Source organism: Diadema setosum, chromosome 16, assembly GCF_964275005.1.
Source record: "Diadema setosum chromosome 16, eeDiaSeto1, whole genome shotgun sequence".
Lineage (NCBI taxonomy): Eukaryota > Metazoa > Echinodermata > Echinoidea > Diadematoida > Diadematidae > Diadema > Diadema setosum.
This window is the reverse complement of record NC_092700.1, coordinates 20,284,756-20,301,885: the sequence shown is the minus strand read 5'-3', so window position 1 is coordinate 20,301,885 and position 17,130 is coordinate 20,284,756. Positions and strand designations below refer to the sequence as shown.

Below are 17,130 nucleotides of genomic sequence, written 5' to 3'. Positions count from 1 at the left end.
AGGGTCTCCTACTGGTGTTCTGCGTGTACCTCTGCGAGCGAACCCCAACGACTCAATTGGAACAAGTTTTGAGTATGCTCAAGGCCTTGTCATACCGTATCTGGGGAAGTTTTGCGGGTTGACTTGCGGGGAAACAAATTTGCTACCCATAGCTCTCAACACACTCAACAATTGAAGTTACATAATCAGAAACAAATTGAAAAAAAAAATACATTTATACACAAACAAATTAAAATATACATTATTTTATTTCAAAACATACATTTCTATCATGACAATACAACTTTATCTCATTCTATTTATTTAACTTTTTACCTTTTAATAAGTCATTCTCTTTAACCTCTCTTTCTTCTCTCTCACTAACTTCCCCTCCTACCTTTCTTACATCTTTCTTTCACTCCATTACCAATTTCTTCTCCAAAAACTCCACTATAATATGTATAATAAAGTCTGTTATACTTATTGTTCTTGACAATGTTTCTGCAAATTGTCTTGCCTCATGAATACGTGTAAATGGAAGCATAATGATTATTTTTTATATATTTACATTGATTAAAAAGGTATCACGTTATTCAAAATAGAAAAATGAAATAGAAAGGGTAATGATGAAAAGGAAGAACAAAAGGAAATGATCAGCAATACCAGCATATATGTAGAGGAATGTATTGCCTCACAGACTACTTGGAGCGTATGCGGGTGAATCATCACTTCATGTTCACAAGTTGACGAATGACTATTTAGTAGTATGAAAGATCGAAGTTCTATTGAAATTCGACAAGGCATGAAAAATTGAAATTGCAGTTGATTGATCATGAACTGTTCACGCTTTTCGCAGATTTCAAATCATTGTATAGATAAAAAAGTCATCGCTTTCACGTCTCGTAATTTTCTTATTGTTTCTCTCTCTTTCTCTTTAAAGAATAAAAAGACTGAATTCGGAGTTAGCTGCATGCTTGTCATTATGGTACCGTGGATTTTTAAAGAATCTAGCAGATGCCTATGTCGTGTAATAGAGGCGGTTATAGTTCGTAAAGACTCAACAAGTTGCAAGACCCCCTGTTTTAATATCAAAATGAGATTTGTGCGGTGATTACATCATCACATTATCCTCCTTCATATGTGTTTCGACTAGTACGTGTATCACTTGAATTTGAAACCATTTGAAGTCGCTGATATTCCACGACTTTTGATACATGTTCGAATGCAATGGTATCTCAACAACTTTGCCTATTTCATTTGACATCGAAGGTTAGTTCCAAATCAAGTGGAACATGAGGTTGCAATTTACCTGAATATAGGTTGGTCAAAAAAAAAAAATGGAACAAGATTTACCGGATGACTAGGAGAATCGTATGTGTGTGGGGGGTGGGGTGGGGGGTGGCAGCCTTACAGAGATGTACTAGCTTAACAGAACGAAATCAAATGATTCGGTCGGGAAAAAAAGCCTTTAAAGCCTGATAACGTCAAACATTTCATAATGATCAAACGTCGCTAGTTGAGGATCATGATTTTTTTGCAGAGCCTACATTTTGTAGGGTTTACTATCAAAAAGTAGTTCTCTTTAGAAAGTGAAACAGATGGGGAAATATTTCTGCTTTTCTCGGGCCAGATAATGTAAAAATAATTATGACAATGATCCTTTCAATTAGAGCAATACATACATACAGTCACATACACACACACACACACACAATTTTTTGTAGTGTTCTCCATTTTTAATGATTGACACTTTATCAGGAAATCATATAATATAGTATGCATCGCATGTGATCACGAAAGAAAAAGTTAATATGATCTTGAACTTCTAACAGTTTTGCGTGCTTTACCATGTTTGGCGATCATTTTCAACTATCGTTTTTAACTCAACCATTCCATTGTATGACTGAGTTACATCTCAGTTGAATATTCCAGAATTACATACAATCATTTAAGGGTAACATATTTAAAGCGGACATGGTTCTTAGATCAATTACTGCCACATTTGACTCTTAAAAGAAAAAAATGTTTCTGCGTAGAAGTTACACAATGTGTCGACACCTTAAAGTCTCTTTTGAGTATGTTGAGTTATCTCTACAAATCAACGTATAAAAGGGTCGATGAAACTATTTTCTTCTATATCCCTAATTACACAGTGCACAAATACATCGTGTTGACAAAATGTCAAACTATTATATGGTTATTCAAAAAATACCGCGAAAGTTATTGAGCATGACGTCGTCACCTCATTGTAACGAATATCAGGTAACCATCTTATATCTGAAGCGTTAGAACTATTGCTCTTAAATTACCAAAGGAAGATATATATTTTCACTTCAAAACATGTATGGATGAAGTACTATTGTGTGTTTAATCACTTCTGTGAACTCTCTTCAAAACTCATCCTTTATACTTGTAGATCAGAGCACAGAATTAATGTAATCATCGCCGTGTTGGCCGGAATGCATAGTGTCTGTGAAAAAGTATGTACAGAAGATTACTGTTGAAAGTTTATATATGATTTTATGAACATAATACACTCAGCAAAAAAAAAAAGTAAACGCTTTTTCAAGTTTAGATTACTCATAGAATATTTGGCTGAAAGCTAATGTATTATATACCATATTGAAGGTAATAAATTGGCTATCAACCTCGTAGGTCGACAAAAACGGAAACTTTACACATGAGTGAACACCATTGTTTTTTCTCTTCCAGGGCACGAAAGTAAAAATTGCAAAACTGAACAAGTTGTCTTTCATGCGTATGTGCTCTTCCATAGAACAATAAGAACAAACAAAAAATTTGTTTGCAAAAATAAACCTTTGATCTCTATGTCTTTAAAGCCTAAAAGATCAATGAAGGCTAGAAATGATGGAGGAAAATAAAGCATCTTATGTCAAATCTAAATTCAAATGAATTAAGAGAAGAAGTAATAATTAACAAAATGGTAGAATTTGAGCTTTTATTCCAAATTAGGAAATTGTAAATAATGTTTGGTTCTTGATATTGTCACATGGTTTCTTAATCATTATGTAAGGCGAAAGACATATACCCCCTCTTGTGTCTGAATTTGTAGACTAGTCCCCCAATGCTGTTACGTGCAAGGCTAAAGTTTCTGCCAGCAGGTTCTTGACCCTCGACAGTCATTGCCCTTTTTATACGTAACTCCCCAAAACAAAGACCCTTTTGATTTATAGACAGGCAGCTCAGATGGACTGGCCGAAGTGACCATAACATTAGCCAGAAACAGCCATTGTGAGTCATCCACCGTCGGATGCAAGCGGCAATGTTGAAAGCCCAAAGTGTTGATATTTAGATAAATTATCCCAAACTCCGAGAGGAAACTTCCGCCAGATTTTTGTGTTATATTGAGTAGTGATGGCGTCGACTGTCTCCCAACCTGCCACACATCTGTCTTGACCACTATCCCAATGGAGCCCTCTAATGACTCGTGGTTTAAATGTCCAAGACAACTTGGTTAATTCCTGGAACATTTCTTGTATTAATATGTCATCCCTTGTAGGCGGATCATGATACTTAGGACCAATGAGATGACTTATCCAAGATGACAATCATTTTAAGCTAATCTCAGGACCTCCCCAAAAAGTAATCATTATAGGATGGAAATATAAAGAGTAAGATTAAGATGAGGAGTGATGTGGGCGTGAAGTGAGATGTTTTAGTGGGTGTGTTAATGAATGTGTAATGACCTATATATCCCCAGCCTTTACCCCCAAATCCTAAGTGGAGTAAGTGAAGAAGTGTGGCGTCAAGTCGAGTCGAGTCGAGAAGCAGAGAGACCAGTCCCAGAGCCGCCCCGGCCGAAGTCCCAGTCCCAGCCCCAACTCCAACCCTATCTCGGCTCCCGTATTCCGGTTCCCGTTCATCTCCACTATTCATCTGTAACTTACTAATTTTTTTCCGAAGCTGCATATCTTTGAAACATAGTCCAAGTTTCGACTGGAAACTGAACTTGTAGTTATCAACATCAGTAACTTCCTTTGAAACCTAAGCAACGAAAATCGGACTGTTGTGAACGCCAGTAATTTCATTCGGAACAACAAAATAATACCAGTTTTGTCAACGGGACTATTTCATCAAAACTCCACGCCTTCATCAATTTAAATACATCTATTCAAAGAAGAAGAACCCCAATCGGCAACGCCCGTGTTAAACCTGTATACAACGAACAAAGGAAATCCAGCCCAGCAGATGCCTTGTTCCTGAGATGCCCCACTCCCCGAGCCGCCCCATCCCTGGAGACGCCCCATCCCTGCAGTAGACGCACCATCCCCGGAGTCGAGACACCCCATCCCTGCTGTCACCCGTGTCGTCAAAGGAGGACCTTCGCGTTCATGTTTTGTGTGCACATTTCTTCGGACATTTGGACACTCGCGTCAAACAAAAATAATAAGTAAGTGGCCACACATATCAACTTCATTTCCCCACTAACTTTCCCTATCCCTTCCCCGAATAGAAACAACAAAAAGGTCAGTGTGTTTGAGAGTGTGATGTGTGTGAGAATTGATAAGCTGCCGATTGGTTATTGTATTGAAATGATCACATTTTGCTAAATAATTTATACCAACCTGTCTGTCATTGATATTTCACGCCTGGGTGGCGGGTGAATAAAGTTGATTATTGTGATCCCAAATTAATTTCCACAAACTGTTTTATTTGACTGTATTTAACTAATCAATTTTCTAAATTATTCTCTCCTTTTTTTTCGGTGGTTTATTTGTTAACTCGACCCTCACCTGGGTAGTGGCGAGCTAACAGACCTAAACTTAGCCACATACCGTGAGTCTGAACTCCCAATAATTCTTGGCGAGGTAAGGCGTGTGAGGGGGTGCGAGAATTAGATTAAAAGAAATAAGTAAAGAAAATCTGCTCATTAAGTCATCTTTATGCGTATTATTCCCTATATCATTTGAAGTTTGACTTTACAGAAAAATTCGTACTTTTCCCGTTTAGCATCCCACTTTGTTTTTCTTCGAGGTTATAAAGAAATAAAGAGAACAAAAACGTATTTTCCCCATTTCATTCACGTCTCTCATTGTGTTAAACTGATGGTCTTTGAAAATGAAAGGGAATATGTCAATTTTCCCATTTTTAATTGTGTGCCTTGGAGGACAAAAACGAGTGTGCTCACTCATGCGTAAAGTTTTCTTTTTAATTAACCTATTAGCTTAATAGCCAATGAAATTACCTTTGCTATGGTATATAAAACATTGATATTCATCAAAATCTTCTTTGAAAAATATGACCTCGAAAAAAAGTGTCTACTTTCCTTTTCTGCTGAGTGTATATAGGCATAGTCATTAATTCCATGATGACACAACCAGTATCTGTCTAATCGTCGTGATCGTGTTGCTGTCGTTTTCCCCGCGATATTGTCAATACGAAAAGTTCACGAATTTCGCGAAGGATTGCTATTTTCAAATTCGAAAAGCAATCGTTGTATTCATTATTTTCCTAATTTGAGGATCGTTTTGGGGTAAAATTTATCATTTAGATTTCGTGTCAGAAGATTTTTTTTTTCAACCTTTGTTTTCTCAGAACCATGTTTTCCGTACATCGGCGACGCGTATGTACATTTGATTTAAGGCTAAGACATGGGCTTATGGCGATACAGATGTATTCAGTAGAATATTCCAATTTTCCACTTCCCATGATGTACTACATAAGTAGTGAATATACGAGCAGACCTAGAGAAATAAAAGGGATTGATATTGAACCATCCCATTTTAGAGAAAGAAAAGTAAAATAATTTAGAAGTATGCGCTTACGTTATATTCATGTTTAATGAATAATATGACATGTGAATACATTTACGGCCACACAGCTTTGTTAGATGTTCAAACAAACTACAAGAACAGCGATTAAAAATTGTTAAAAGAAATATTATAATCATACGACATTCCATTGCCAGTTAAGTTCATAAACATTATCTTACGTATTTCGGAATGGAAGCTTGCTTCCTTAAAACATTTAATAATAAATCACGCTTTCTACGTTGTTGCGATTATCGTGGTTATATATCTGTGTAATTCATGTACAATTCTTCACTGAATGCTTGTTTTGTGTCAGCAGTGTACAAGTCACGAGTTTTGTCCACATTTGCATATAACTCTTCGCCTATCACCGGGTCATCTGAGAGAGATGGTCTTTTCGTTTCATTGACCCGTTCGTACAGATCCTCAGGCAATGTTGTCTTTGCGTCAACATTGCATTCTTTTTTAGTTTTGTCCACCTTTGCATACAACTCTTCGGAAATTACTGGTTTCAGTGACAAGGCTGTTCCCCTGGTTTTATTCACCCTCGCATACAGTTCCTCTATAATCGGGGTCTCGGTGTCGTGGCGCTCGGTGAAGTTATCAGATTCTTTCTTATCGATGGAATCTTTCTCAGAATTCAGCAAACTGTATTCACTTGAGTCGAAGACGTCAGGATTAAATGGTCTGTTGCTGGTTTCAATGTCCCTAGGAACCCCCGGATCTAGCTGAAAGTAATAAACGTCTTCAGAAGGCGCGGCTATTGGGGTACTTATATTGGAACAGCGAATATTTTCTGTTCTATTAAAATGAAGGTCAGGCTTAGAAGTCGGACAGTTAGATGGGCGCACTAGGCTGTGAACTTGTGCTCTGTTGTTTTGGAAGTCATGATTGATGTGATTGTAGACATAGTCTCTTGAGACATTTCTAGATTTGGCAAAATCGCCAGATTTGCAAGACTCTGCAGATTCGTTTTTCAGCTCCATTTTCGCATTAGACACAGAGGCTATTCTAGGATCTTGCAATTTACTAAAGACACTGTCAGATCTATTGGTGAAGTTCAGTGAATTGTAACATGTGTCATCAAACAGGCGTGCTCCACCAGGGGATCTAGAGGCACTTTCTTTTACCCCGTTGTTTCTATCAAAGTCTACATCTTGGTAGGTACAGTCCTCATAGCCGTTTTCCATTTGATCTGGTGATATTCCCTCTATGCCGCTGTGGTTACGAATATTCGGAATTTTCACTGAGGCCAGAGGCGTGCTGACGGTGTTATCCATGTTAATCTGGTAAGAAAACGCATCAGGGGAGATATGCACTCCACCTGAGGGTTGGGAAGCCCCCTTGGTTACCTCCGCAGCATCCTGGTAGATGTGACAAGAGTCCTCTTCATGATCCGTAACGTCTCTGAATGTGTTGCCAGGTCGGTTTTCAAAAGAATCACGCTCTGCTCCATCGACTGTACTGGCTGTATTCAATTCAACATGATCAGCAGAGCTCGGATATTGGTTGAAAGTGTCTACTGGACGCATTTGCAATTGTTGGTTCGAAGCTTGTGACGGCGTTCGTCTGTTAATCAAACAATGAAAACAAATCGACAAACTGTAATGAACTTATCATGATTTAAGTTGCCAGAATAGGGTGAAAAATAGAAACCATAGATTAAATCGATTATTTCTTTACAAGCTTGTTTTGCCTAAAATATGCGGGTATATGATTTATTTAATAGTCGAATGCTATTTAAGATGAAGCCATTTAACATTATATTCACTCATATTATAACAATGCATTGAAACACTAGAATTATGTTAACTTATAAAATAAATACATCTTAAAGTTGTAAGAAAGCACTCTACGATAGAATATTGCGAAAAGAAATATATTGGTGGATGCAATGAAGAGCCTATTTCTTCATCCTGTTCAATTCCCTCCTCTTCCCACACTGACATACTGACACAAGAGATTTTGCAATATCACAGAAACTTACCTTTTGTTGTAATGTTTACGCCAAGAAACGAAAAGGATGACAAGCAATATGAGCACGACAAAGAGAAAGGTTCCCAGGGTGTAGAGGCCTACTGTACCATTTATTCGAGGATGACCAGACACTAAAATATAATGCAAGAAATTAAACCTCTATCATATACAGGAAGAACATTAAGATATTCTTGATATCACCATCTCTGTGATTTCCCATTTTATGATCACGATATAGGTATTGAGATAAAACACAATGTCACTTTTAATGTCCACGATAAAATAAAAACAAAGCAGTCCTTTTTACGACCTACGTAAACACCGCAAAATTATATTCTTTAAATAGCTTTAATTCGATAATCCTATAGAATATATGTATGTATAGATATATATATATATATACAATTATAGAGAGAGGGAGAGCTACATTAGTAAAGTTTTATAATATATACATATGTTACAGTGTAATACAGTTATATACATGGTATTCAAGCAATCTCTGTCACACTTTTCTGTCAAAATAGAGCTAAAGAAAATATGCGAATGATGATGTTTTACCAGAGCAAAATACCAATTCCATAGTTTTCATCATGATCTTCATTCCATCACTTAAAGGTACTGAATATCAACTGCAGCGTAAAGAGTTATACGTGTGATTGACCTTAGTTCACAGGTAAGCAAAGCAAAGGAAGGAAACATATTGTCGTAACAAAAAAAGAACTATGTCACCATCAAAGCAATAGGTTTCACTAACTATTCAATTTTAAAAAAAAAGGAAACTTGAAGAGGGAAATAGGAAGGAAATAATACACTGGCCAAATTGCCCATCAACAACGTAAACAAACACCGATTATTCAATGCTTGACTTATATTCATGATAAAAACATGAACATGATTATGTGTTACGGTAGAATTCTAACCCACGACCTCCTTATAACTAGATCGGCGTCATACCCGGGGCTTCATACCAACATAATATCTACTGAGCTCGTGCCTAATGAGCCAGTGAAGGTTCAATTCCAGTACAGCAGTCTGGACTCATAGATTTTACAATTAAGACACGAGGCTCACCAGAAGTAGTCATGCTATCTGTTAGTTGCAGTGTCGTCAGTTGTTCAGTGGACTGCCATTCGCCTATTCACGAAAAGAAAACAGAAGCAGGTACGTTAAGTGGACGATTCACATGTATTATAAAGACATGTCAAATATATTTTCAATATAGATACAGCCCTATATCATTCAACACTTACATGATATACAAAAACAATCCAAACATCTAAAATGTGGATATCATGCTTATATGACATAGCCGTGTAAGCAATATCTGCACCTGCTAATAGACAGATAAACTAGTAAGTGTTTACTTAGTGTCGATAGTAAATGTCATCTCAAATTGAATTGAACCGCTTTTTTAAATCATTGACAAATGGACTCATAGAGACGTTTTCACATTTTTTAAAGAAACTTGCACATACACACACGGTCATACAACATGAAAACTTTCGTTCATATAACATAAAAATAACTGTGTACTTTGCACCGCTCACTTGAAGTGCCGTCTGTAATTTGTGATCGTGTTGTGCTGATGTCTGGATCGTGCCTCTCATCATCTGTAATATAAAAAACGGTTAACCGAATGCACGAGCACAACGGGACGTTGACAAAATAGTATCCCTGACAAAGTTTGACATTTTTAACACTATCATAAATACACAGCGTTTGACTTGTGTTCTTACTTGAAGGAAAATATGCATCCCTCTTGTAGGAGTTTGAACATGGATAAAAGCTGTATATTTCACAATCGCTTGTGTTTTGGTAGGTCGCGGTATAAAGAAATGAGGAATGGTACAAAGAAGATTAATAATTTATAAACAAAAAAGATCATTGCCAATGGCTTATTGCGTTATAAAAGGATCACAGTTTGCGACGTAGTGATACCAGCTCGTATAAGGCCTCAGTAATCATACAACGTATATAACGTAACAAAATAATGAAAACAAATGATTGTAATGAACGACAAACCGTTTGTTGTTATATCAACTGCCCGGCAAGACGGGACTGACGCGTTCCAAACCGGGAAGTAAGTCGACCATCCAGGTAGTCTGACATCGCACTGCAGTGTCGCGATGTCATTTGACACGAAGCCTTCGCCACAAGTAAGAGTCATCTTAGATCCAAACCCCGTAATATTAGAGTCCCAATAACCATCAGACACATGGCCAGGATGCTTGCAATACCCGACAGAAACTTTCGAAAAACAAGCGAGAGAAGTTGTGACCACCGAACATAAGAAGAATAAAGAGAAATATTAAAACGATGCCAAGAGGAAAAGTATACAGTTTATGGTCATCTTGCAATTATTTGATTCTCCTGTCGCCACCATTGCCGACGTTACTGTCACAACAGTTGACTTCAGAATTTGTTTGAACAAATCTTGAGATAATGTTGTCCCAGGGAAAGTTTGACCCATGACCCGTGTAATCACAAATAACCACGGCATTATACAATATACATGAAGAAAGTAGGGTAATATTGTTACCTACGTATATCAAAAAGATAAACTGCCCAAAATGAAAACCCCTACGTAATAAAGTCTCGCTATTTTCGCGCTGTCATAGGAGAAAGTATGTAAGACTTTAAAAGAATGAAATATTTTATCTAATTTCTTTTGACATCTTCAGTGTTTTTATCATTGGTATGTAGCAATAGCAATTAACAAATGTACGTTGAAGTACTGATAAATTCCGTAGTATACCCATCCCCAAAGCTGCGTTAAATCAATAGAGGTAGTACAGAGTCTGAAAAAACAGTGCCAAAAGTATTGACTTGTTTTCGACATGATAAAAAAGTATACTATTAAGAAGAGGTAAAGTTTCTCACTGTCAAAGATGACATGCTTTTGATACTTACGGTTAAACAAACAATGAACTTGCTGGCTGGGTTTACTTTCTACCTTGTTTTCAGGCGTCCAATAATGAGTATAGCTTACGTCAGAAATGAGGTTGGCATACTCTTCTGATCGATAACATATGCAGTTCCTGTCATTAATTATAGCAATGTCGTGGTTTTCGGGGTTTCGTCTACAAGCAGACACACACTCTCCGTCCAAATAAACATTGAAGGCGTTAACATCCAAAACCTGAAAAGTGCGACGATCGCCCTGGTAGCACCCAAGAAACCCAGGTTCTGCTTAAATACAGAATGAGAATAGTTAAAATCTGCAAGCAATTTGTTATTGATCGACCCTTTGACGTTTTTTGGTGACTTGAAAAGTGAAATTTAATCTATTCAAAACTCCTGATCATTCAAATATTATTGAAAACAACCACGCACTTTAGACGAACGGGGTTTTATTCAAATTGGTTACTTTTTTTAAACAGTGTATACATGGAATATTCATCCATTGAGATCTAACTTTCAAACGAAATAATCAAGTGTCGAAAGACGATTGATCTTTACAACATTGTCAGGACATTGGTGTAGGATGGACACTATCTTCTATCCGGAGGTAAGAGGAAGGTAAGAATGAAGGGAAGAGAATCATCAGACGCCCATCTTTAGTGGATATAATTACCGTTACCCTCAGTGAACTCAATGTCATTAGATTTTTTAATTAAGCATAAATACGGTACAAAATCAGTGTAAAATGAAATGGAGATTCTCTGACATGTGTTTGTTACAAGTTCGATTAGTCCGCACTGTCACAAGTGTCCTTATTCCAGCAAAGGGTTTTCTGACAAGCTATCCATTCTTTATTTTCATCAGTATCATTTTTTATATGTAGCCAACTCACCTATTAGGAGATTAATGCGGTAACACGTCATTAGATATACGTAGTTATAGAAATCCCCTTCCCTTTCAAACAAAAACAGGACAGATACAGCTGCATGTGTACATTACACACATAAAAAACAGCTATTTACTATTCATGTACAATCTCACCTCTGCATCTGAGTCTCACCGCTTTGTTCCAGGGACATTCAGTTCGTTTTGATAGACAATCCTGTACCCTTGTACTCTGACAACCTGTTTAGTGATATTTCGGAAATTATTTAAAGCATTATCTGAGCTGTGAATAAACGTTTTGTCATATCTCAAAGGGAATCGGGATTGGGGAAGGGTAAGATCAACCTCAATAACTTTGCCGTGATCCGTCTCAAGAATCTCATCCAAATATTTCAAACCTTTCTTAAAGCCCCTTGCAAACAATTGCAGATGAAAATTAGCCTTAGTGCTTCTTAATGCGTACATATATATACTGTAGTTCTAAAATGAGAGGAAAGGATAAGAAAAATCAACATGAATATATTAATCTGTGTAAGTTAAAATGTGAACAATGGTTTTATTGAAAACAGTTTCTAGAATAAACAGTCATCTCTACGGTTTACTGATAAAATTAGTGATATCTGGTATTTGCGGTTTTATTTCAAAATTTGTGTACGGTAGGATGTTTGCCATTTTGTAATGATATTCATGAAAAACAGTAGAAACATTTGTTACCTGCATATTTGTGTAATCACTACGCGGAATATAGCATTTACCTTGAGAATATGAAAGCCATCGAACCCTATTCAATGTGGCTGCACTTGGAGTAATTTGAGCAGAATAATCTTCTACCGCTGGGAAGCCAAGCTCTCTGCAGACTACATCAGCAGCTCTGACATTAAAATCATCATAGCAGACATATCTCTCTGAGTCCAGGACCACTAAGCCATCAAGAGGAGACGGTCCACCAACCAACTTAACCGATGGTGTTGCTAGAAATTTAATGAATATAGTGTTATTTCACTTATTTTTTATATAGTTTGTTTGTTTTTTCAACGGCAAAACACAATACATATCACTAGGCAGAAAATTTCAAACTCAGTAACCTATAATCACAATTCGAAACATCGAAATTATGTACGACAGTAGATGCAATGATTTGTTTGAATAAATGACGAAACAAAAGGATAGGTCGAACGCATATATACGAGAGTGTAATATAATGGAAGCAAATAAAAGCAAACAATTTAGGTATATTTGTAGGTTTCTTCGGCTATTTGCCTACTTAATACAACAGAAAACCAAATTCTTCGGACATAGAATATTAATGAGGTTAAGAATATCAAGTTTTTATTCCTGGTATTGATAATTAACAAAGAGTAGAAAGGTAGTTAATTTCATATTTACTTCATTTAACACTTCTCTAACATTTCTCTTAACTCTGGATTGAGGAAAAGGAATAAAGAAATGCAAACTACAGTATATCATCACAATCTGCCTGAACGCCAACGGGAGGAGAAACAGTCAAAAATGTTCATTGTCACTAATTTTGGAGTGACCTCAGGGATCACTCGAAGATTTTAAAGTGATCCCTGAGGTCACTCCAAAATTAGGGAAAATCAAAACAATTTTACAAAAAAAAAAATCACTCCAATTTCACTCGAAACTCGCTCTTTTCTGTTATTCACTCTTTATTTTATAGAGTAGGCATTTAGTAAATAAAATGCTTTCACTTTCATACTCTTTTAACAGTAGAGCCTTAAATTTGGGATGGATGAGGCTGAAAATTCTGTCATCAAGGAAGTCATCCCGAATTTAGGACTCAAGTTCTCAGGTTCGAATCCCGACGAAATCCATGTTTTCTTTTGGTTAAATACTAGATGTACTGAACAATATTCGTAGAATCCAATGAAAGAACAATATAAAGAGAATACTAAGTGAATTAAAAAAATATTAGAATTCCAATTACTTTTTTGTAGAATTTTGGGAATGTCAGTAACAAGTCGTGAAGATGTGTACGTGTCATACAAGAGACATTTTGTAGAATGATCTCTACATGTTTTATTCCCTTTATATAAACTTCACTGATGCTTTTCACTAAGATTGTTGAGTTCACTCAATCTAACATGTATGTCTGGTTTTCATTACTTTTTAATAGTGCTCAGGTAGTGAAGACGCACTGGCGGTAGAAATAACACCACCTATTATAATTTGCTAATAAAGTTCTATACCATGATTTCAAGGGCCCGGCAGTAGGGGATCAATGCGATACCCCCCCCCCCCCCCCGCCCAAGTGCCCCCGTAACAAATAATTAATCCATTATTTCAAGATCAAAATGAACAATGAAGGCACTTTTCTTGTCTAAATTTGTCAATTTCATAAGTGAAAATGCAACATTTCGCCCCTAACGGGGCGAAAATTATGATACACTAAAGATATACACTATTATCTATCTACAAACTAATATTAACTCATGAGTAAATCTAGTGTACCAATAGATGGTAGCCTCGCATCCTCTAGTGTGCCCGCTGAAACATACATTTTGTAAACCTTCCATTTTTTCTGCTTTCTAGCGATATGAGAATGCATTTCATTGCTCGAACAATGTGAGCAATTTTAAGCTTTTAGTGAATACATTTCAGACGAATGGCAATATGAAAGTGGCTTGCTCGCTCTGCCCGTACTTAAAGTAAAATGAACAGTTTTTGTAAGTTAACATCAAAGTCCTTCGCTGTGATTTTTGTTTGTTTCTTAAATTCCCAACTAATTTGATTTAAAATGCTCTATTAACGCGACTTTTATACTCTGTTTTTACAAAAAGGCCTTTTTTGTAAACCCCATTCCCAACCCCCCGCTTGGTCGCTTCGCTCTCTCGCCGAGGATCTCACACCGTCACATAAATATACCCCCGTATGTTATAATCATAGACCTTTGTACTCTTTTTTTCCGCTATGTTTAATTTCCTAGAAATTTGCTTTTAAATGCTCTATACACGCGACTTTTGTAGTCTGTATTTACAAAAAGCCCCTACCGTGGGAGGGAGATACCACCCGCTCGGTCGCTTCGCTCCCTCCCCGAGGATCTCACACCGTCATATTAATGTGCCCCAGTAAAGATTTCCCTCCCCCCCCCCCAAAAAAAAAAAAAAAAAAAAAAACATGTTCCGGCGCGCTTGCATGATTTTGTCATACACATTCCCCCGGAGTGTTTATTTTTGTTACTTTGTGATACACTGTGGTAAAAATTGTCTGATTGTTGAATTAAAAGAAAGGTTTTTAATTGTTCTATGGTGTCTATCAGGGATTCTAGGTCCATTTTTATCTATATTATACAATGATGATTACAAAATTCGTCAGACCTCTTCTCTGGTTTTCATTCATATTTTTTTTATGATAGAAATAATTCTCCCTCAAGGAAACCTTGATTTAACTTGATATAAATACAGATCTGACGTATGCTAATATGACGTTGTGTGGTAACATCAGAAAACAGATTATACGATATTTCTTGAGTCATTTTCTTCCTTTTTCAGTTTATTCCAAATTTAAAGATTCCACATTTAAGAATTCAAAAAATTTCAGGTGTTTATTTCGACAAAGTCTCTCACTGCCAATATAACTAAAGAACTTAACACATGCATAAAACAGTTTCTCGAAAGGAAAATAAAATGTTAAAAAGGCAAGGATCTTATTCGGTTTGTTTTGGGAAAATGACTGAGAAAGTAATTGAATACAAATATCTATCACTTACGAGGCAAAGAATACTTACCCTCGTAACACTTTATGTTCATCCTAAAATTCGGTGAATATGTATATATGGTCCCATATACGTACTTTCGTCTGATGTCCCAGTGATAAAACGGAGAACGGTAACATGTGATTCAAAATGAAACTTCGAACTGTTCTAGTAGACATTGCATCCTGTATATATAATCCTAGCAATCCATTGTTGGTAGACTGAATTTCAATGAGAATTCGCCTCCCTAAAGGTGCCTGTATAACCCAACTACCATTGGCGATGCATGCTTCATCACACCATATGTCGAGGTCCAGTGGCTTCCCCGGACAGACGAGAGTGAAATCTGCAGGGGCGAGAAAGGGAGCACTGTATGTTATATGTTGTATATCTTGTATGTTGAAAAGAAAGCGAAATTTTATCAATATTGAACATTCATAACCATACAGTATTTGACCATTCAAAGATATTGTCTACCAAATCCATTATTGCTGTAAAAATACTTATGCTATTTTTTTGCTAATCAATACTAATCTAAGTATTTTCTGCATCGAATTCCAAAGATGGAAATGGGTACTACTATATCATAAAAATCATCAGTATGACTCAGTTATTTACAAAGTCACAATTTGAGATAAAGTAATATCACAATTACTACAAAAAATAAAGAAAGACTTAAGAAAAGAATACAAATTAGAGTTTTTATACAACCTTTCTATCTTGCCATGCTTGCATAGGCATACATTCCTCAGCAAATATAGACAGTTGAAAGCAAAAAGAGGATCCGAGAAAATCCCTTACAAAAATGAGACAGAGAGATACGTACACGTCGTGTTGCTTTTCGAAGATGACGAAGTGAGCAACGGCTCGTAGAACAAGAAACAGGCAATCAGCAAGACCACAGGTGACATTCTTGATCTTTACTTAGACACGGGAAATGAATAATTATTGTATAACAACCCCTCTTTAGTAGAATCAAAGAGTTCCTTCAGCTTGATGAGGGATATCCCTGTCCAAATCGATTCACAATTTCACCTCCAGGCATAAAAATATGAAAGCATATACGCGTCGGCTTTAAATACAGCATAAGTGTAGTTTAGAGCAGTGGTGCAAAGTGAAATCCTCTAAAGCTCTATGGAAAAGTGTTACAGTGATCAGTACTGATAATGCCACTGTTGGGTGTCCCGGGAGGAAAGGCAACTGAGTTTGCGTGCGCATCTACACGGCAATCCCCGAATTGTGTGTATGTGTGTGAAACTATGAGTCTGTCCAAGATTGACATCCCAATGTCTTCCCAGGTCACTGGCAATTCAGGGAAATGACATGAAAGGACCCATAGAAAGCATTAAAGAATGCAATTAATTTGTTTGGTAAAAGGTATGACAATGCTTTCTCACTGTCAGTAAGACTTTTCTTGATTATCCTATTGTCTGTGATTATAATAGTCATTAAGACTTTTGCTAATTATCATGACTTTCTCTCATAATAATCAGCTTTAGCGGTTCACATCAGTACATCGTTAGTCCCCGTATTACAGTACAAGCGGTCGGCTTTGAATATAACAAAAAAAAATGACGTGATTCCCAATAACCTTTACACTTCCACCTTAAAGGCAATAAGGAAGAATTAAAAAACAGCACGTATTTGGAATTACCAGCTGACAAATAATTTTGTGGAGCAGGAAATGATTGAACTACTAGTACCTCATTTTTCTAGGTATTTAGAAAATTTGTAACTTAAAATGATAAAATTCAAGTTTCTACATTCTTGCGTCAAGTAGATTTCATAGTTGCAAATTATTGAAGAAAATCACTTCAAAAATGTAAAATAAGCACCTCTATTCAATGTTTTAGTAGTGGCAATGATAAAAGAAAATAATCAGGTCATTGTACTCAAATTGGA

At 36.5% G+C, this 17,130-nt stretch overlaps 1 protein-coding gene across 1 annotated transcript in view; it reads right to left on the bottom strand.

The window, feature by feature from the left end:
• The window catches only part of LOC140240302 (uncharacterized), a 38,000-nt gene extending 22,717 nt beyond the window's left edge, over window positions 1-15,283 (bottom strand). The window contains exons 1-8 of the mRNA XM_072320086.1: window positions 15,262-15,283; window positions 12,269-12,484; window positions 11,670-11,753; window positions 10,638-10,913; window positions 9,750-9,974; window positions 9,275-9,337; window positions 8,799-8,861; window positions 7,738-7,858 (exon numbers count right to left, since the gene is read on the bottom strand). Of these exons, the coding sequence (XP_072176187.1) occupies window positions 7,738-7,858; window positions 8,799-8,861; window positions 9,275-9,337; window positions 9,750-9,974; window positions 10,638-10,913; window positions 11,670-11,753; window positions 12,269-12,484; window positions 15,262-15,283 (1,070 nt within the window). The remainder of the gene's footprint in view (window positions 1-7,737; window positions 7,859-8,798; window positions 8,862-9,274; window positions 9,338-9,749; window positions 9,975-10,637; window positions 10,914-11,669; window positions 11,754-12,268; window positions 12,485-15,261) is intronic.
• Between the last annotated feature and the right edge of the window lie 1,847 nt (window positions 15,284-17,130).